Source organism: Puntigrus tetrazona, unplaced genomic scaffold (genome assembly GCF_018831695.1).
Source record: "Puntigrus tetrazona isolate hp1 unplaced genomic scaffold, ASM1883169v1 S000000002, whole genome shotgun sequence".
In the NCBI taxonomy this organism is placed as follows: Eukaryota; Metazoa; Chordata; class Actinopteri; order Cypriniformes; family Cyprinidae; genus Puntigrus; species Puntigrus tetrazona.
In genome coordinates this window covers 440281-461527 of record NW_025047682.1, presented here as the reverse complement: position 1 = coordinate 461527, position 21247 = coordinate 440281, and the positions used below count along the sequence as shown (strand labels likewise).

The following is a 21247-nucleotide window of genomic DNA, read 5'->3' as shown; positions in this document are numbered from 1 at the left end:
TAGCATCTTAACAGAACTGTGTGTTCGTCTTTCATCTACCTTTGTGCTTGTTCCACTCATGTCGAACGCCACAATAAAAATGTTTGTTCTCTTTGATCATCAATCCAGGAGATGAAAGTTTCTCCTTGTTCTCTGGACACTTGACTACCTATTGTAGTTCACCATAATGTGACAGATGTTTCTGCTTTTCTTTCCTGAATGTGGCTTTCTGATCCCTCAGCGGGCCGAAAGCAGTTTGCCAGGCATGAGTGGGCACAAAAAGCAGCGTATCTCCTGGGCTGCTCACTGGAAGAGCTGTCATCTGGCATCTTTAAAACACAGGGCAAGGGCACTCTTCCCCGCTCCTCAAGCGTCCGGCAGAGTACGGATGATACGGATAGCTCAGGTAATGTTTTTTTTTCTGTAACACTCTTAAATGTGTGATAAATGCTTGTCTATTTTAAAAAGTGTTTTTGTGTGTTTTTCAGTGTCAAAAGCAACAGCAACTGAGTGCTTGGAGTTTATGGCGTCTGGTTTATACTCTGAGCTTTTCACGCTCATCATCTCTCTCATTAACAGGTAATCGGCAACCTGTGTTTGCCTAAAGCAACATGATTTATTGAATAAGAAATGCATTCTGATGTCTTCTTCTACTTTCAGAGCGCTGAAGTCCAGTCAGCATTCTCTCTGTTCTCTGCTGATTGTGGACACACCAGGGTTCCAGAACCCTCGTCAGGTGAAGAATCAGCGTGGGGCCACTTTTGAGGAGCTCTGCCATAATTACGCTCAGGAACGTCTGCAGACACTGTTCCAGGAGCGAACATTTGTACGGGAACTGGAGCGTTACAAAGAGGTGCGAAAAACACCCATAACCAACATCTACAACTTTTTCTCACGATTCTCATTAAAACACTAAATTATATAGCTGTTTAAGATTACCACTAGTTGGTTTTATTTTTACTTTTTTATTTACTGTATTTAATAGCAATTTGCCATTACTGGATGGGACAGTGGAGAAGTGCACTACTGGTCTGAAATTTTACTACAACTAATTATTTAAAAAATGCAATCAAATGTACTGCAGGGATTGTGAATGGCCCTTTCAAAACTTGAACTACTTTTCATTTCACATAGAATCTTTACAAAACAAAGCTTATGGCACCAGACAGTGATAAAAAATGATCAAGGACGTCTGGGGCACCATGCTTTTGATTAAAAATACCGTAAATATTATTGCAATTTACAATTTTATTTCTTTTTAATAACTTTTCCTTTTAATAACTTTTTAACAGCATTTTCAGGATCATTACTTCTCCAGTGTCACATGGTCCTTTAGAAATGAAGTAATTTGCTGATTGGCTGCTTAAGAAACATTTCTTATATCAACTGTGCCGCTTAATATTTTTAAGAATTGTTTTTAGATTTTTTCATAAATAAAAACTCCATCGTAGAAATAATAAAATGTGTTTAATTTTCGCTAATATATATATATATATATATATATATATATATATATATATATATATATATATATATATATATATATATATATATTGCATTTTATTATCTGTCTTTTCATAGGAAAACATTGAGATCACATTGGATGACCTGGAGCCCAGCCCTTCTCGCTCAGTAGCTGTGGTTGATCAGTCCTCCAGTCAGACCCTGGTGAGACGCACTTCCTAAACAAGTCAAAACTGCTGATCTTTAAAGTTTAATCTCTTTGGATAATTTATTTTATTTTCATCTAAGCGATCACTGTAATTATATCAAAAGATTTTCACTTTTGAGGGCTGAAACTGGTAATGACAGAATGTCCCATTTAATCACATATTAATCATATAATGACATATATTAATTAGTTAGCCAGTCGTAGTTATATTTACTGCAGTCTTTTTTAAAACACGTTTAGAAATATCAGAACAAAAGAGAGAGAGAGATCTGTGTGTGTAGAAAAGTCTATATGACAGTGAATATTCATGTCTGTGTTTCAGGTACGTACTCTGTCCCGGACAGATGAGGCCAGAGGTCTGTTCTGGCTGATGGAGGAGGAGGTTTTGCAGCCAGGAGGGTCAGAGGAAACGCTCCTGCAGCGACTTTTCAGTTACTATGGCCCTGCAGAGGGAGAGAGCACAGGTCACACACATATACATGCACAAACACACACAAACTCACACACCGACATTCTGCCCTAGACCTATTTATGCATTGTTTTTTTCTGCAGGTCACACAGTGGTGCTTAAAAGTGAAAACACACATCACTTCCTGCTCGGCCACAGTCACGGGACAGATTGGGTGGAATATGACACACACGGATGGCTAAACCTAGCCAGGCTAAATCCCACCCCCCAGAACGCAGCCAATCTGCTGCAGAACTCCCAGAAGTAAGACCTACCCACATTTGCACTCGTCACTTCAGTAAATCAGTCAAGAAACAGTTTTTGTTTGTTTTTAAGAAGAATGACAAAATAAATTGAGTTAAGACACCAGATTAGGGATGTGCCACCTTAAACTGATTTCATAGAAATACATTTTACATCTAAAAATGAAACTGCCTGTGGGTGGCTGCAATTGTCTTCCTAAATGAGTCGAGGGATTGAGTCATTCAAACGACTCTTTGAAATGCCAGATTCATTCGGCAACATACACAATTTCACAAACAAACAATGTCAGCTCGTAAATAGTTAAAACAATAAACATGTTATTATTGTAGAATATACATATCGCACGTACATCAGACTCAAGTTTTCGCTGGATGATCCTAGGAAGAGCATCAGCGGGATGTTTGTGGGCCGCTCCAGCAGTGCTGCGGTTTTGACCGGCTCCATCGCTGGACTGGAGGGCGTCTCTCAGCTTGCTATGCGTCGGGCCACCAGCATGAGGAAGACCTTCACCACAGGCATGGCGGCTGTCAAAAAGAAGTCTCTCTGTCTTCAGATTAAACTCCAAGTGGTGGGTTTTTAAGAGGGTCCTACACCAAATACGCGTTCTTGAAAATCTTTATTTTTCTTAAATTGTTTTTCTTATGATCAGGATGCACTTTTGGACACCGTGCGGAGATCTAGGGTTCACTTTGTCCACTGTCTGTTACCTCGAGAGGAGGTTCTGAGGGCCGCAGGCACCCCGGAGGAGACCTGTGATCCTGGACTCATGCAGATAGATGTGGCTTTGCTCAGGGCCCAGATCCGTGGCTTCAAGCTGCTGGACAGCTTGAGGATTTACAGACAAGGTGAGAAGAGAGACAGAAAAATCCAATCAAATATATAATATCAAGTCCTCTTCGTTATTTCCTGCTAAATATCTGCATGCGTTTTGCAGGTTACCCTGACCACATGGTCTTCTCTGAGTTCAGAAGACGCTTTGATGTTTTGGCCCCTCACCTGACCAAGAAACTGGGCCGAAACTACATTGTGAAGGATGAGAAACGAGTAAGTAGCTATTTAAGAGAATAATGGGAATGAAAATAATAGAACAAAAGCTTTAAAAATGAGTGAAATGAAGTTTTGGACTCCTCTTGTTCTTGTGTGCCATGAATCCAAGACAGAACGAACTCTGGGTAATCAGGGTTATTGTGATGGCTTAATCAAGAAACCCCAGCTGGGTCTCTGACTTGAATCAATACGCAGAGCAGACAGGGAAAATGTAGTAATTGCTGTGGGCTTTAGTGCTTACTAAATGCCCAAATGTACTGTAATTATCAGCTAGAAAAATGTCTCCGTCCAGGGGTCTCCTAATCTCGTTTTGGCCCTGTGATTAACCGAGGGGAAAGGAGAGTTATATACAAAACCTTTGCACTGTGGCCCTGGGCATGTACACAGCAGACAGGGTCCAAAATGAATACTCACCAAGTGCCAAAAGTAAAAATTGGCTTTGCCAAGTAAGTAAAATTGAGTTATTCATGATTTGAATGGAAGCTTAAGTAGAAAAAGTAGCATAATACATACTGGGAGATATAACATAAAATTGTAATTATGAGAAATGTACAATAGTCATATTGTGATATATAAAGTCATACTGTGAATATGAGATATAGTTGCAATTGTGAGGTTTAAAATCACAATTTTGACCAGCTGTGAAATATAAAGTCATACTGTGTAACATATTTGGAGATATATGTTAAATCGTAAGATACGGTCGCAGTGCTGAGATAAAAATCACAATAAAGAGAAGTCACTTTGTGAAAAATCTGATTTTGAAAAACTGTAAGATAAAATTGCAGTTAGGATAAATGAGTTTGCAATAGTGACATAAAAGGTGATATTGTGAAATAAGTCATATAGAGAGTTATAACACCCAATTGTGACATGTAGTCCCAATGGTGAGATATGAAATATGAATTATGAAAAAGTCGCAGTTGTGAGATATAAATCTTATTATGAAATATAAAATCCTCACAAGAAATGAATTTGCTATTATATTTTATTTTTTACTCTGAGGCAGAAATTAACATGTTCATGACTTAAGCTGTAAAACCTATGCTATAAATAATATACAGCTTAATAATTCCTTAAGTCCTTAACCCTAACATTTAAATAAAAATAAAGCAACATAAGGTTTCATGGCCAGTTTGAAATATTATTAGCCATTAAATAAACAGGTATAACAAAAACAGTCAATTTTAGAGTCTGACCATCAGCTTTTCAAAGTAAAAACAGTACAGAAAGATGGCCGTCCTCTTTTTATGACTCAGCTGAGAAGGTCAGTCGCGTTTTAAGTCTCAGAAGGAAGTTGAAACGATGCAAAATTGGAAATCTAGAGAGACGCACAGAGAAAGAAAAAGACAGAGGGAGGGTAGAACCGTGTCTCAGAGGAAAGGTTTTTGTGAAGTGATTCGAACAATGGCCCTTTGGTTGTCAGGGGCCAGTGCCCCCTTTAGTGCTGTAATCTAGATGGGCCCTTTCAGATAGATCGAGTTCTCAAGACCTTTCCACATGAGAAAGACAGTGTCAGTGTCACAGTGAGGGCTGACGGTCGTCTGGACAGTTTGGGGACTGTACGGCAGAGAATAACCAGTGTGTGTGTGTGTGGTGTCCAGCAGGCCTACACAGGGGTCAGCAGTGTTTTTGTAATGTACACTGTGTGAACTAGACATGACAGTGTGTTTGTCATTGCAGGCAGTAGAGGAGCTTTTGGAGTCTCTGGAATTGGAGAAGAGCAGCTATCACATGGGCCTGAGCAGGGTGAGTAACACACACACACACACACACACACACACAGTTAGTAGTCATTTTATCACTTCGGAAAGCGTCAAAGGATGCAGGTGAGTCAAATTCTGAATTGTTTGCAGCTGCTGATATGTCATCTGTATGATTCTCTGTCTACTACTGCCTGGTCCGTCAGATGGACGCAAGAAACTCTCATCTCGACGTGAGCTGCTTTGTTTGTTTGTGTCTTTTCTGGTTCTTCATGCTGTCCTAATCAGTGTGAACAGACGCTGGCGCTCAACAGTTTAATCCCATCAGCTGGAAAAGCACGGCAAGCAAAAAAAAAAAGAAAAAAAAAAAGGGCGGCGTGTGTAAACAAGCCCCGCCTGGCGCGTTCCCAGAAGAATGGAGATTTATTGGACCATATTATAAGTTGGAATAGTTAGTAATTATTTTGTGGCAGCTGCAATTGGCGTCAAGGTTTGCGAAGGCTGAACAGCTCTCAGAAATGGATTACAATGTCAGGGGCCCTTCATGAAAGATTCGAGGAACAAAACCCCGATTTACAACTCCACCAACATCTTCTGTCAGTTCTGCTCAACTTCTGCTGTTAAGATTGCTTAGAATGAAAAATGAACCAAATATGCATTAAATTAATATTGATTCACTTTGGTTGTTTAGATTGCTGTGGTCAGATGTTCTGTTTTTGAACATGATGGCAGATAAAATTATTGCATACATTTCAATTTTTTAATTTTTGTTGTCTTCAAACCCTTCAGTTCTTTATATGTATTTTAACATCCATGCCTTTTAAAATGCATGCCTTTTAATTATATAGTCTGATTTTGTGATTGATTTCGAGAAAAATACTGATCAATAAACATTTATTTCAAACAATATGCATAAAAACAAAGGAATAAATACTTTGATGTAAAGAAAAGGCACTTTTTTTCAGTTTAAACTGCAATTGATAGTGACATTTTAATAAATAATTAATTATTAAAAAAATCATGTGCTTTTTCAGTTTTATTGCAAGATGATATTTATATTTTAATTTATAATTAATATATAATATTTATATAATATTGCATATAATATTTTCTCTGTTTAAAAATATGACTCTCTATAAGTTTATTTGTGTCTGTTTGATTCCATTATGACATTTTGAGACTATCAGAATATGATTTTAACATGTTTTCTTTGCTGCTGTAATAACTATGTTTGTGTGTGTGTGTATCTGTTAGGTGTTCTTCAGGGCTGGAACAGTGGCTAAACTAGAGGGACAGAGGGATGAACACACCAGACAGAACATCACGCTGTTCCAGGCCGCCTGCAGGGGCTTTTTGTCTCGACAGGCCTTCAAAAAGATGAAGGTAAAGTCAATTTTCCACTTTGCTTCAGTCTTGAGCTGAAATTGCAGCGTCAGTCCATCACAATCTGAACATTTATTTCTCTTACACTACCGTTCAAATGTATGGGATCAGTAAGTTTTCTGTTTGTTTGTCAGTTTTTGGTTTAGTTTTTTTCTTATGCTCACCAAGGCTGCATTTGTTTGATTTAAATAAATCAAATGAAAGGGTAATATTGTGAAATATTATTACAATTTAAAATAACCTAACTCCTTTCTTGACAAAAAAGACATTTTCAGCAGTCATTACTCATTGATTCTTTCTAATAAGTAGATTTTTTTCTTAGTATTGCTGATTAATATTAACATTTTTGTGGAAACATGATACATTTTTATCAAATGCTTTGATGAACAGAAAGTAAAATAATGGCACCTTTATTTTCAACCCAGTGCATCCTTTATGAATTAAAGTCTTCATTTCCTTAAAAAAATAGATCTGCCCCAAACTCACTCCATTGGTTGAGCTATTGTTGCTGTTATTGTGCAGCTCAAATGAACTTATACTTTGTGTTGGAATTAACTTACAAATGTCCCTGCATATTAAACGGTTATAGAAAGTATTTTAAAATTGAAAAAATAAACACACTCCTGCTTTTTAATGCAGATTTGAGAAGATCTCAAATTAATAAAACCTCCTCTGAACACTTTCAGATCACGGCATGCAGTCAGGCCTCGGAATAAAATCCTCTCAATTCTTCATAATGCGCATTTAATTAATTCCAGTCGGATTTACAGTCTTTCTGTACTTTTTCAAAAATGTCATATCAAAGTCATACTGTGGCTTTTATGTTTCTGTTTGCACTGGAACATTAATCATTTCATGCCGTGCTGTTAATGCAACTGTCATGTCATTCACAGATGGAGATCTGTATCATCAGCCTGATGATTAAATGAATAGTTCAATCAAAATGAATATTCTGTCATCATTAACTCATCCTCATGTCATTCAAAACCTCAATGGCTTTTTTTTTTTTTTTTTTATCCTAATAAATAAAAATCGGCCACTCTGTTTAATATAATGTAAATAAATGACGTCTAGGGCTGCATAAAAGTTTACATTTTCAGGTAAATGTTCCCTTTAAATAATCTCTCTTTCTCTCAGATCCAGGATTTGGCCATCCGTTGTGTCCAAAAGAACATCAAGAAGAATCGTGGCGTGAAAGACTGGCCCTGGTGGAAGCTCTTCACCACCGTACGACCTCTAGTAGAGGTTCAGCTCACCGAAGAACAGATTCGAGGAAAAGACGTGAGAGTTTCTCTTTATTTCATGCCCTGGTTTCCCCCGCTATGCAAAGCTTCTGTCAGTTTACAGTAGAGCTCGAAGGTTTATCTGTGTGTGTGGACGCGTTTGCGCGAAAGATGACACGATCTGAGGGCTTTTGTTGCATCAGCGTTCGAGCCGAGACTTCTCTTTGATTCCTGTTGCCATCACATCTCAATCCCAGCTCAAAGCATTCGCTTAGAAATGCAACATTGCCGTCTGGCCCAACCCTGAACTCACCTGAAGGCAGAAAGATCTCGCCCGATCAAAAGAACATCAGATCATATAATATTATCTCAAGCCTCAGGCCAAAGATTGTCCTGTTCTTATCTAAATATTCAGTGTTGTTTTTTGATGGAGATAAAAGTTTTGTTTTGACTTGTAGGAGGAGATCATGCATCTGAAGTTGAAGCTGGAGAAGGTGGAGAAGGAGAGAAATGAGCTACGGCTGACCTCGGATCGTCTGGAGAGCAGAGTAAGAGATCCAAGCATCTTATCTCATTTTTGCTTAGCTCCTTAGAGAAAAGAAGAAACCAAAGGATGTCACTTTTGATTTAGACAGAATATTTGTCTCAACAAATAAATGTATTGTAAAAATGCAGAACGCCTCCACCATATTGGAAAAACAAGTGCATATGTGTTTATGTAGATCACAGAGCTGACGGCAGAGCTTTCAGATGAGAGGAACTCTGCTGAGTCCACATCCCAGCTGCTGGAGACAGAAACAAGCGAGAGACTGCGTTTGGAGAAGGACATGAAGGACATGCAGGTTCAGTCTTTAATAAACATCGACCGGGAGTAACTAAATAAAAGATGGCTGCTATGTTAACTTAAGTAACATAATTCAATAAAATAATAGGGTTTAGTTTACAAAACACTGCATCACTAAATCATGTTATATCGCATGTGCAGTTTTTTCTTCTAAGTAAACTCAAACACATACTAAATGTCTCTCACATGTTGGAATGTTTGATTCATATTAGCAAATCGGTTAATTCAGACCAGTATTAATTTGGATTTAAATAATAGAAATTGTTTACATTTTACCATGAATAAAAGATAACATTTTATGTTTTTTACTAGTGCTGTCAAACGATTAATCACATAAAAAATTGAAGTTTTTGTTTGCATAATATATTTGTGTATTCTGTATATATTTATTATGTATGTATAATACACACACATACATTATATATATTGAAAATATTTACATGTCTATATTTATGTTAATATAATTTATATTATAAATTAAAAAAAAATATATATATATATATGCATGTGTGTATTTATTTATACATAATATATATATATATATATATACAACATATACATATTATGTACACAAAAACTTTTTTATTGGTTCAGATTAATCACAATTCATCATTTAACAGAAGATAGAATATGTAGTAAATATAATAAAATATATGTTTAGTAACAGTTTTTAATATGGTAAATAATATCTTCATTTTAGTAGCTTGTAGTGTAGCGTATGTTTTATTAAACTTATATTTACTGTATTTAAACTATTTTAAATTATGATTAGCTTGTGTCATGGATTGAATAAAAAAGTTGTAGAAATGTGTTGGGAAGATTTTTATAGTTTATACAAACTTTCTTTTATAGTCTGTGAAAGTTGTGGTAGAAGTGAATTTGTGAGTGGGCTACCACAGAACATACCTTTGCTTTTCTTTTTCTGAAACTCAGGTGAAGTTTGACGCTGTGAAGAAACAGATGGATTCCATGGAGATGGAGATCATGGAGGCCAGACTTCTCCAAGCGTCAGAACTCAATGGCGAGATGGACAATGATGGTGATGATTCTGGTAAAAACAAACAAAACACCATCAGACAGCACTTGAAGCTGATTATGAAAATGCTTTATTTTGAAAATAGCATTTTTTTGGCGGCCGGGATGGAAAGAGGACCAAATTGGTCCTGTAAAAATGCTCCACACGCACATACACACACAAACAACTCATCTAAACAACCTAAAAAAATTCTGTCTGTCTGTCTCTGTGCGTTTATGCATGTCAGGAGGTGAATGGAGGCTGAAATATGAACGTGCCATCAGAGACACAGAATTCACGAAGAAAAAACTCCAGCAGGAGATGGATGACAAGGTTGAGACAGAACAACAGAACAAGAGACACTTGGAGAGAAAAGTTAGTATAGCACAGTAAATAAACACAGAGTGCACACACACTAGGCCTGCTAACAGACTACACACACTGTGAAATGTATCCAAATTCAAACTCTGCTACAAGAAATGGTACTCTGACGTTGACCAGCAACACTCCAGAATCTTTCGACTTTTACAAACTTCACCTTCCTGTCTTTCTCTCTGTGTAGTTAACAGACTTGAAGGCTGACCACGAGGAGTCCCAGAGGTCAGTCCAGCAGCTGAAGAAGAAATGCCAGCGGCTGGCAGCTGAACTGCAAGACACCAAGCTCCACTTGGAAAATCAAGAGGGACGCAACCATGAGCTGGAGAGAAAACAGAGAAAGTAAGAACCAATGACACACTCATACGCTATATTGCCAAAAGTAATAAGTCAGCCCCTTTTAATGATCAAGTTTAACTACTTTAGTAATATCCATGAGTACAAATCCTAATGTTAAAGCATATAATGATATTCTAGGGAATTGTGTGCCTTTTTCTGTTTTACAGAAGGTGGTATCCCAGTACTTTTGTCCACATAGTGAATGTACAAGTCTTTGGTGTTTATTGATGTGTTTTTGGCTCAAGGACTGCATTTAATGTCTGTAAACTGACTTTAAATGCAGCTGGGATTAGGAGTTGGCTTCATGCAGGCCAGTCAAGGTCTTCCACACTGACTCAATCAATCAGTAGTTAAACCATGTTTATAGGAAGGGGTGACCCAAGACTTTTGACAATATAGTGTATCTCAGTCTGTGTCTTCAGTCTCCTGCCTGGTCACCTGCTGGGGTCTGATTATAGAGATTTCTGATTTTCTATTGTTTACGCTGTGGTTGTTTGGGCCATATATTTACCGTTTGATTGTTTGGGCTGTTTGTTTATAATCTGTTGTGTTTATTTACTGTGTGATGGTTTTGGTGGTTTGTTTACAGTTTGGGCTGATTGTTTACTCATTGTTTGTTCAATAATACAGTACAGTAAACTATTTGTTATATAATTACCATATGATCGTTTGGGCTCTTTCTTCACTGTTTAATTGTTTGCTGTTTGTTGTTGAAGTTGTAGGTTTACTTAATTCCTGACCTTTCTTTGTTGTTTAGTTAGGCTGTTTCTTTACTGACTGGCTACTGTTTTTAGTTTTTCATTTAGTCGATTAAGCTGTTAGTTTACTGTCTGATAAACTTTAAGTTTTTTGTTTAGTGTTTAGTTGTTTTGTCAGTCTGTTTACTTTTTGATTAGCTGGGCTGTTCATTTCTCTACTGTTTACTGTCTGGTTGTCTGGGCAGTTTATTTACCGTTTGAGTGTTTTGTTATTTGTTTACTGTCTGACTGTTTGAGCTTGGGGTTGGTTTTGTTTATTGCTGGACTTATTTGTGCGTGTTATGATGATGTTACTCATAACAAAAAAGAACCTAGCGCATCAGACTGCAAGCTGGAGCTAAATCTCAACATACTTGACAATTCATGAGTAACTTCAGTATATAGGCTTCAGCATCTGGAGAACTGAAAAAGGCTTACTCAAACCTCACTTTTAACAATGCAGATTAATATTAACAAGTCTACAACATCAGAAACGAATGAGAAAGTGTTTGCTTGAGTGCCTACAGAGTAAAAGTTCTGTTTGGTAGTTTATGCCATTGAACACATTATCATGTTGCTCTTATCAAACTGCGGTTGAAATTACATATCTCAAAGCTAATCTATCTTTTGAATTTTCTGGCAGGTTTGATGTGGAGAAGAACCAGTTTCACGAGGAACTACAGAAGGAGAGGAACCAGCGGGAGAAACTGGGTAGAGAGAGAGATATGCTAACTGGAGAGGTGTTTACAGTCAGACAGCAGCTACAGGTGAGAGTAAAGATAGGAGACAGTGTGTTGCTCTCTAGCATCCTTAAGCAAGACAAGCTTCACTTCTGCTTTCTGTATTAAGTCTATGGTAAGTTGGTAATGGCAAATTCATAATTTAACAAACAGGAGAAGGACACAGAGCTGTGTACAGTCAGTCTGAAAGTAGAGCAGCTGGAATCCGAACTTCAGGATCTCTCCTCTCAGGAGTCAAAAGACGAGGCGTCCCTCGCAAAGATTAAGAAGCAACTGCGTGATTTGGAAGCAAAGGTCAAAGATCAAGAGGAGGAGCTTGATGAACAGGCTGGAACCATTCAGATGCTGGAACAGGTACAAGTTAATAACGGTCGAATCAAAGAAGGATAGTGACTCTGAATTACACTGTGTTCTATTCAGAGCACTTCTTATTTCTAACTAAAGCTAAAACTGTTAAAAACTATTTTCATTCGTTGAAATGTGAAATTATGCTGAAAAAAATTATGAAATAAATATAAAATTTAAAATTGATTAAAAAACAAAAAACAATTACTAAAATCTGAACTAAAATTAAAACAGAAAAATAAAAATAAATTATATAGTATATAATAAAACATAATAATAAATACTTATAACATGTAATTAGTAAAAAAGAATTTTTTGGGGAGTATTTTATAAACAGCATATCTGATCTGTGTGTGCTATTTAGGCTAAACTCCGTTTGGAAATGGAGACTGAGAGATTGAGACAAACACATTCTAAAGAGCTGGACAGTAAGGATGAGGAAGTGGAAGACATCAGACTGTCCTGCAGTAAGAAGGTGAACAAACAGGATCTGAACACTCTGTCATGGATTCAAATTTGAGACCTCCATGTTTCATAATGGCTCTTTTAAAATGTGCGTGCAGCTGAAGCAAATGGAAGTGCAGTTAGAGGAGGAATATGAAGATAAACAGAGAGTTCTGAGAGAAAAGAGAGATCTGGAGTCCAAACTGATGATGGCGCAGGAACAGGTACTAACAGAACACAAACACTGCAGACAGCACACAATACTTGAAGTATAACACAGTATTACACCATATAACAGGTTGGCCAGAAAGATGTAGAGACAGAGAAACGTCTCAGGAAGGATCTGAAGCGCACAAAGGTTCTTCTGGCTGATGCGCAGATGATGCTGGACCATCTAAAGAGTAATGTGCCCAGCAAAAGAGAGATCGCCGCACTCAAAAATAAGGTCGAATCTCAATCAGAGTAGAAGAAATTACCATTAATGTCCCTCACTGGGAATAGAATAGGACTAATTTCTTCATGTGAGCGTATGTATGTATGCTCTTTCTGATGTAGTTGGAGGAGTCAGAGTTTGCCTGCGCGGCCGCAGTTAAAGCACGCAAGTCTATGGAGCTGGAAATTGAAGACCTTCATATCCAGATGGATGACGTCACCAAAGCCAAGATGGCTGTGAGTCATATTCTAATTTTTTTAAGCTGTTTGTTTACTTTCTCATTGTTTGGTGTTTTTGTTTACTGTTTGATTGTTCAACAAGACATGATCTTTTCAGCTCTAAGAATATTGAGGAATTAATAGACATTTTCATTTAACTCTTCAAGTTACTGAGCAGAAATTGTTTGGTGGTTTATTATAGACAACTGATCGTGAGTCATCAACATCTCTTTTAAAAAAATTTACGCAGGCTAGAATGTGCCATTCAAAACATATGACTACTACTTCAGAAATGTTCAATTTGTCCACCATATTCATTAGATCATCTCATCTATTACTCATCTATTGTGAGTAAATATATTAGTTTTGAGGCGAAATTCATCTTTTGATTTGAATAGAGCTTTAAATGTGGTCTGATTTATTCAAACAGCTGGGTAAAGAGAAATAAAGTGCTTGCAGTCCATCATTTTCCTGCTCAGGCTGATGGAAATAACATTTAGAATAAATATTCCAGAGGGAAAAATTTGAACCTCCAGAGTCAGATAAAGAAACCCTGAATCATGGTGTCGTAACCAAGCATGACGCGATAAAGCGTTAAATCCTGTCTCTTCCATGTTTATCTAAGTTTTTGTCCTAACCGACTGTGACTGTGACAGCCAACAAGACATTTTGACAGTTGCTTGGTTTTTATTCTTGCAGTATCATGGCTCCACCCACAGTGAAATCTCATTTACACAAATCCTGATTCACATGGAAGTTTATATCTTATATATATTCCGATTTTGTCACTTCACATCTTACCTTGCTGAAGACAAAAAAAAAGAGACGGGGATAAAATGAAAATCAGTGCAGCTACTCTTTCATTCCTCCCCCATTCACATTACAGCCTCTTTCAGGACTCCAAAAATATGGTACTCAGATTTAAATGGTTCAGTTGGGGTGTGCATTTGATTTATTATTTATGAGGAAGAGGAGATGATGTCAAACAGAAGAGTTTAAGGGTATAATCTCCTCGTCACAGCCTCAACCAGAAATATGCAATTACTGTGTAATGACAGTGTTTTAGAGCCACTCTGAAATGCTACTCTAATCTCTTACACTAAAATGGCAGAAACATAGTTTTAAAACACCGAAGGCTGCTGTGACTATATTATGGGAAGTGATCTGTTTTTTTTAAAAGTTATGTTTTCGTTGGGCTATCTAGACAGTTTAGTCCTGAAAGGGTCATGGAGAGAAGAGAAAAACATCACAAATAATAAAATACAGCTATTAGATATGTAATAAATAGGTTTGGTAGTTTTCAAAAGCATTAAGAAAACCTTTAGTTGTTGATGTCCAACTCTGTGCATCCAATCAATCTCTGCAGTATTTTGGCCACATGATTGAAGCGGCCAAATCACGGACAGGTTGCTTGGCATTTCCTCATCCTCGAAAACCATGAATAAAACTATTCAAGGTACTCATTCAACCCTGTCTGTTCTCTCTCTCTCAGTCGGAGGAGCAGATAAGTCGTCTGCAGAGAGAGAAAAATGACCTGCAGTCTCGTTTTGAGGAGGATCAAGAGGACATGAATGAACTCATGAAGAAACACAAAGCTGCCGTGGCTCAGGTGACCTTATATGTATAGTACATATATAGTACAAATGTTGGGACTTCAAAAACAAAAAATGTGGATGACATAAAAAGTCAAAATTGCATATTTACCTTTTTATATATTGACATTATATTAGATTTAAAAAAATACTACTATTAACTATGTATCGTGTGTGTGTGTGTTTAGTCCACAAGAGATCTTGCACAAATCAGTGACCTACAAGCACAGGTGGAGGAGGCCATGAAAGAAAAACAGGAGATCCAGGACAAGGTATCATAAAATCACCCAAATACACTAAAACGTCTTGACAGGAGCCTGAAATTGCCTTCTGTCCGCTCAATCATTATATTATAAAGTATATAGCTCATTTTTAGATGGTTAGGGCCCATGCAGTGAGAGAGATGGAGAGGGCTGGCAGAAACACGAGTCTGTCACATGAGTTAGTCTTAAACATAACCTCAGAGTGACCTGTGTGTTTTTATTTTTTGGGCAGCTTCACTCCCTGCAGTCACAGCTTGAATTTCAGGAACAGTCTATGGTGGAGAAATCTCTGGTCAGCCGTCAGGAAGCCAAAATTCGTGAACTAGAGACCAAACTAGAATATGAGAGGACCCAGACCAAACGTCTGGAGGTGAGTCACGTGACGGCTTATTCATACTGCATTAGGTCCTTTTATTTCATTTTGTATTTTAGTTTTTTTGTATTTAGTTTTATGTTATATGTTTTATGTTTATGTTTTATTATATTTATTTATTTATGTTTGTCCATGCATAATTATTTTAGTGGACAGTGTGCTAAACTAACATCCATGGTGCTTGCAGATAAACAACTCCATCAGTGGCCACAATTCATTTACAGTGGACTTGCTTCAGTGTGTTTCTGTCTTTTATTTATGAGCTCTTATCTTTGGCTTTTCCATCTGCCCATGTTTGTCCTCCAGTCTCTTGTAACACGGCTGAAGGAAAACCTGGAGAAGATGACCGAGGAACGAGACCAGCGTATTGCCAGCGAAAACCGGGAGAAGGATCAGAATAAGCGCATGCAGCGACAGATCCGGGACACAAAGGAGGAGATGACTGAACTGTCTAAGAAAGAGTCAGAAGCTAGTCGCAAAAAACATGAGCTGGTGAGCGCCCCCTGCTGAATGGATATTCTTTTGCCATTGCTATAGCAACTATAATGAAGGGAAACTGCCACAATGGATCTTTCATGAAAAGTGGAATAGTTCTTGCATAGTAACCATAGTTTAATTTTGGTATTTGTAGTAATGCCACTGGTTTAATCATAGTTAGCTTTCCAGGTAAATGTAATGATACTGGATAAAACATAATATGGTTACTTGTAGCAAACCTTACCCCTTTTTATTCATAATTTCGGTTGAACTTTAAACAGGAAATGGATATTGAAAGCCTGGAAGCAGCCAATCAGAGCTTACAAGCAGATTTGAAGTTGGCCTTTAAGCGGATCGGGGACCTGCAGGCTGCTATGGAAGATGAAATGGAGACAGATGATGATGATGACCTCATCAACAGGTATGAGGATTAGTCTCCTGTCAGTGCCACTGTTTCCATGGCAACAATTCTCTGAAGTTGATCAGGATGACCACTGCGTGTTACTATCGTTTACATAGACCCTTTTTAAGTTAATTTTGCTTTTCCTCTTCTTTTATTTCTTGTCTGCAATATGTTCAACTACTTATTTTTTCTTTTCAACCCTTTATTTTCATCTATTTTTATTTAACTTTTGGCAGTTTACAAGACATGGTGACAAAGTATCAGAAAAGAAAGAACAAAACGTGAGGATATATTAAGTGTTTCTCGTCTGTTTGTTGGGTTGAGTTTATAATGCTGTTCATTTTGACATGTGAAAATGTTGTTGTATTACTCTGCAGCCAAACAAACCATGAGAAGTCTTACATGACAAATATAATATTTTAGGCTGAAATGGGAAAAATGATTAGTCCAATAAATAAGATAATAATCTGATAATACAGCAACATTTTCCTGTCTTCATGTGCATGTGCTGCATATTAAACAATATCATCTGTTTTTACTCATTACACCAGCCATCTTTTCATCAGAGCCATTTATACACCCAGAAAAATGTGAAAATACAAAATGTAAACTTTGAAAAACACAGAGAATCCACTTTTTAACTTAATCCCACTACTAAACTCGTTTTCATTCTGTGTTTGTTTGAAAATCTAAATTAATGTATTAGGTTTCAAATGCACCTGTGCTTAGCACGTTGTTCATGTTTGTTGTTGTGCAAGTGTAACTGCTTGGAATCTGGGAAGGAAAATCAATTGCATTCAGTTGATTTGCTGTAATTGAGTGGAACTGTGATATGCAACCAATAGAAGCAGATTGTCACAGTTCATTAGCATATAAATGTGAGCTGTGTGTGTGCTTAAGCTTTAAATTGTGTGATGAACAGTAAGTTGAAATACTCCAGAAGCATCTATATTTATACATTATACATTCCTGATTCTGTGCCTGTACAGCTTTTGTACACAGATTTATACTTTGTGTATATTCCTAAAATCAGATATTGAGATGAACACTAATATTAAGCGCAAAGGCTTATGGGTATTGCCACTGTGTTTGAGAAGAGAATGTGTTATTGTGTTATGGACTGAAATCCTATTTTCCGCTATTACTGAATGTTGTTGTGGCACTAACAACTAACCGAAGTATCATAACCCTCTTGCCGTGACCAGTCAAAATGACCTTTACGTAAGCATCTATATTTAATTGAGTTTCTCTTGTTGGCAGTGGAGATGAATCTGATATGGACTCTGAGGTGGAGGACCGCGTGGATGGGGTGAAGTCATTGCTTTCCAAGAGCAAAGGATCTGCTAAGACACTCACTGATGAAGGCCCCCAGAAGAACACCAGGTCAGTGTGGAACCCTGTTAGTTAGTTTTATTTCAAAGACTAAGAGATCATTTTATTATTCATAATTAGTCATTTATAATTAGAAATTAAACCAATTGGTAATGTTGGGTGACTTAATTGTGAGTTTATTTACATTTACTGTTTTTTCTGGAAGTATACATTAGTACTTAGATTTTTGAACCCCCTTTAAGCTAAACAAAAATACATATTTAACTGATGCATATTTAATTTACAGTCTTTTATTTAATCCTCCATAAGTTTTCTGTGGAAAGCTGATTGAACAGTGGTTCAAAGAGTATAGGCAGCTTTTGTAGCTAAATTTACAGGGTAAGAACATTGGGGGCGCTACTGATGTGGTTTATCAAAGTACTAGCCAAGATTTACATATGTCCTCTCCATCTGTGAGAAGTGCTAATAAGCTCAAGACAGCATTTGATGGTGTTGGATTCATGACTGTCTCACCAGGAGCTGCTGTTACTGTTCTGTTCCTCAGTAGTATTAGTACGGTGCGGTTACATAACTGCCATTAGCAGTTTAATCCTTTTAAGTTTATTCCTGGGGTTGGTGTAAAATATGCTCCTAAATTACCTCTCAAATCTCCTTCGTTCTTTGAATTCATGTTTATCTCTGTCACGGGTATCATCCTGTTTCATTCATTGATCATCTGCAATTTTTCCGTTTTAAATGTGTTTTCTGTCCGCCTCAGACACACCAATGCTGCTAATGCAGATGTGAAAGATATAAAAGAAGGGAAAGAGGGAAAAGAGGGGAAGGAGGAAGTAAAAAAAGATTCGGACGAGAGCCGTCCGGTGTCTGTGATGAGCTCGCTCAGCTACAGGAAACGCTCCCATCAGAAGGACTGGAACGGAGGTGCAGGGGATGAAAACTCTCTCTTTAGCGCCCTTCGGGAGCAGCCGGACATGCCTGACAGATTGTCGTTGCGCAAAGCTAAAAGCAAATCCACAGACAGGCCTCAGACTGGAGATGACCTGGATGACCGGGGTTCAGTGATATCCCAGGCTTACTCTGAAGCTGCCAGTAGGGCCAGGAAAGGTCTAGACCGTCGCTGGACCAAAAGCAGTCCAGAATTTGACAAAGAGTCCATGGTGTCCTCGGTTGCTCCAAGCCGAGCTTCCACACGCCGTGGGATAGAGCAAGATGACGATGCTCTGTCTGGTGTGAGCAGCTTCAGCTTGCGACGTAGTACTTCTTGGATGGATGACAGCCGCAGTGATTACGGTCCGACAAGTACAAGTATGAGTCAACAATCTAGAAGCCGAAGTCCTGGAAGCACCAGCGTCGGCTCGCGAATTTCCTTGGCTCGCAGCACCCGACTTAGCGAGTTTGGAGTTCGTTTGAATAATGACGAGGTTGATGAAGACGATGATGTTGACTCTGTGAGTGTAGCTGCATACAGTCCACGCTCAGTGGGCCGTAGTCTGTCCACTCCTGCCCAGCTACGTTCTTCTGAGAACCCACTGGACACCTCTGACGTTAAACCTGTGAGCCACCGCAACTACCTGGACCCAGACTTAGAAAAAGCCATCAATGAGGTCCTGAGCTTCAAGCCAATTAAGTTCAAACGCCGAAGCTTAGAAGACTCAGATGAAGAAGAGGAGGGAGGTGGTGGTGCAGGAGAGGAAGAAGAAAGGAAGAGCATCAAGAGTTTGTTGGCAGACAAGGATGATGAAGGTCTGGGCCGTAGCGAGTCCAGTCTGAGACGCTCGGCTTCAGGTTCTGCCGTAGATTCTGGTCGTTCTAGAAGCTCTCTAAGTTCCTTTAGCTCCAAGAGCAGCAAGAAGAAGAACAAGAAGAAGAGCAGGCGCTCCGAGTCTGACAGCTCCTCCAATGAGGGTCATACTCGGCGTCATTCCAGACAAAAAGAAAAGAGAAGATCCAAAAGCTTAAGAAAGAAAGAATCTGGATCGTCTAAGTCAGAATCTGACTCAAAATCTTCATCTTCAAGCTCTGCATCAACAGTTTCATATCGCAGCTCAAACAGTGTGAAGAGAAGCCCAGGGCAGAAAGACTCAGATGGTGGTCTGGAAAGTCCTGATGAAGAACGACCCCCAAGCAGAAAAGAACTAAAGAAACAGAAGAAGAAAGTGGACAGTCTGGTTATGAAGTATCTCTACAAGCCTGACAGTGATTAAGGATCATTAACAGGTGACCCTAAATGGGCCAGACTGAGGATTGATGTTTTTAAGAAGCTTCTCCTTAAACGCATGATGTGTTCTGCTGTGTGTTAAACTCTAAACAGTAGTTGCATCATTGGATTAAAAGGCATGCCACGACACTGTTACCTGAACATTGTTTTGGGTTTGGACACAAACTGATTCCAAGTGTGGCCACATAGAGTATAGTACTAACACACAAATGCTTGATGCCAAGTATGACATGTTCCTGGTTGATTCTGAAACAATATACTATTAATAAGATCTTTGTGGCAGGTATGACTTGGATTTTGGTGCATGAACCTCCCATTATCAATAATTGATTGATTGATTTTTTTGGTACTGATTAGGGAAATGTTAGAAACGTAATATGAAAGGATAAGGGATATCCTTTTATACTGATAATTAAGCAAGACCTTATTGCAAATAAAGTGGATGTTTTGGGACCTTTGTACATTTCTGACTGGACAGGGACATTCACTCAAGAATTTTTTCTGCTATCTCTGCATGGCATTATGACCATCTGACCTTTCACAAGCAACTAGTATGAGTGTGTGGCTATAACCTTGTGTTTCTAAAAAAATCTTTTGTGTTTTTTCCCTCCAGTCCCCTCTACAGACCACACTCAGTGCAACATGAGGAAGACGACACTGGACCAGAGAAAGACACTACACAAACTGACAGTACTATCCTTAAAGACAGCAGTGGTGATGATCAACTTTCGGAAAGCACTGCGTAGATCTCTTGTTCATGTGCACTGAACAGTGCCTATGTTTACCTCTCATCTACCCTAGCACTGATTCACTTCGGTTTCTTCATAGCCTACAATGGAACTAAATTTTATCACTGCAGGTCTACATATACGGTGTGTTTTAGAGGTTTTCAGCTGCGTGGGACTTGTATTAATTTAGATCACACATGTCACCATCAGCAACCCCTCCAAGAAAATGAAGTAATATATTGTGAAAAGGAAATGAGAATCTTTATCTAATTTATGTTCATTTTGTTTGGTTAGAGTGTCTGCTTCATGACATTTTGCCTTGAATTCGCTTGAGTGTGTAGCACAATTTTACTGTAGTTTGCAGTTAATGAAATAGGGTATTTATCTATCTCTTTCTTTTTTTCCTTTACGATCTGGTGAACAACTGTTAACCAGAGGAAGTTAATTTAGCACTGGTTTACTGAAAGGCAGCATTTTAATTTCTAACTTCTTTATGATTCAGTTAATTTTTTGGGGGGTGCTTCATGTTTGGGCCTTAAATGACATTTAGAACCATTAATTTAAAATTATAATTTAGTACTATATAATTTAACTCTGCCAAAATTAATTATTGATGGAAGTCAAATAATTTCTGATGCATCTGTGGGTAAGT

The 21247-nt window shown here is 38.0% G+C and overlaps 1 protein-coding gene across 1 annotated transcript in view; it reads left to right on the top strand.

Moving 5' to 3' along the window:
- myo18aa (myosin XVIIIAa) overlaps positions 1 to 20616 on the top strand; it is a 38650-nt gene extending 18034 nt beyond the window's left edge. The window contains 31 exon segments of the mRNA XM_043229302.1: positions 221 to 385; positions 468 to 558; positions 640 to 832; positions 1561 to 1647; positions 1974 to 2115; positions 2204 to 2363; positions 2745 to 2931; positions 3013 to 3208; positions 3298 to 3407; positions 5094 to 5159; positions 6368 to 6496; positions 7634 to 7777; positions 8178 to 8267; positions 8442 to 8561; positions 9497 to 9614; positions 9826 to 9953; positions 10141 to 10295; positions 11673 to 11796; positions 11923 to 12123; positions 12479 to 12589; positions 12678 to 12782; positions 12857 to 13003; positions 13114 to 13227; positions 14702 to 14818; positions 14990 to 15073; positions 15297 to 15434; positions 15744 to 15929; positions 16196 to 16335; positions 17578 to 17700; positions 18407 to 19866; positions 20481 to 20616. Of these exon segments, the coding sequence (XP_043085237.1) occupies positions 221 to 385; positions 468 to 558; positions 640 to 832; positions 1561 to 1647; positions 1974 to 2115; positions 2204 to 2363; positions 2745 to 2931; positions 3013 to 3208; positions 3298 to 3407; positions 5094 to 5159; positions 6368 to 6496; positions 7634 to 7777; positions 8178 to 8267; positions 8442 to 8561; positions 9497 to 9614; positions 9826 to 9953; positions 10141 to 10295; positions 11673 to 11796; positions 11923 to 12123; positions 12479 to 12589; positions 12678 to 12782; positions 12857 to 13003; positions 13114 to 13227; positions 14702 to 14818; positions 14990 to 15073; positions 15297 to 15434; positions 15744 to 15929; positions 16196 to 16335; positions 17578 to 17700; positions 18407 to 19853 (5318 nt within the window). The 3' untranslated portion in view covers positions 19854 to 19866; positions 20481 to 20616.
- Positions 20617 to 21247: the final 631 nt, after the last annotated feature.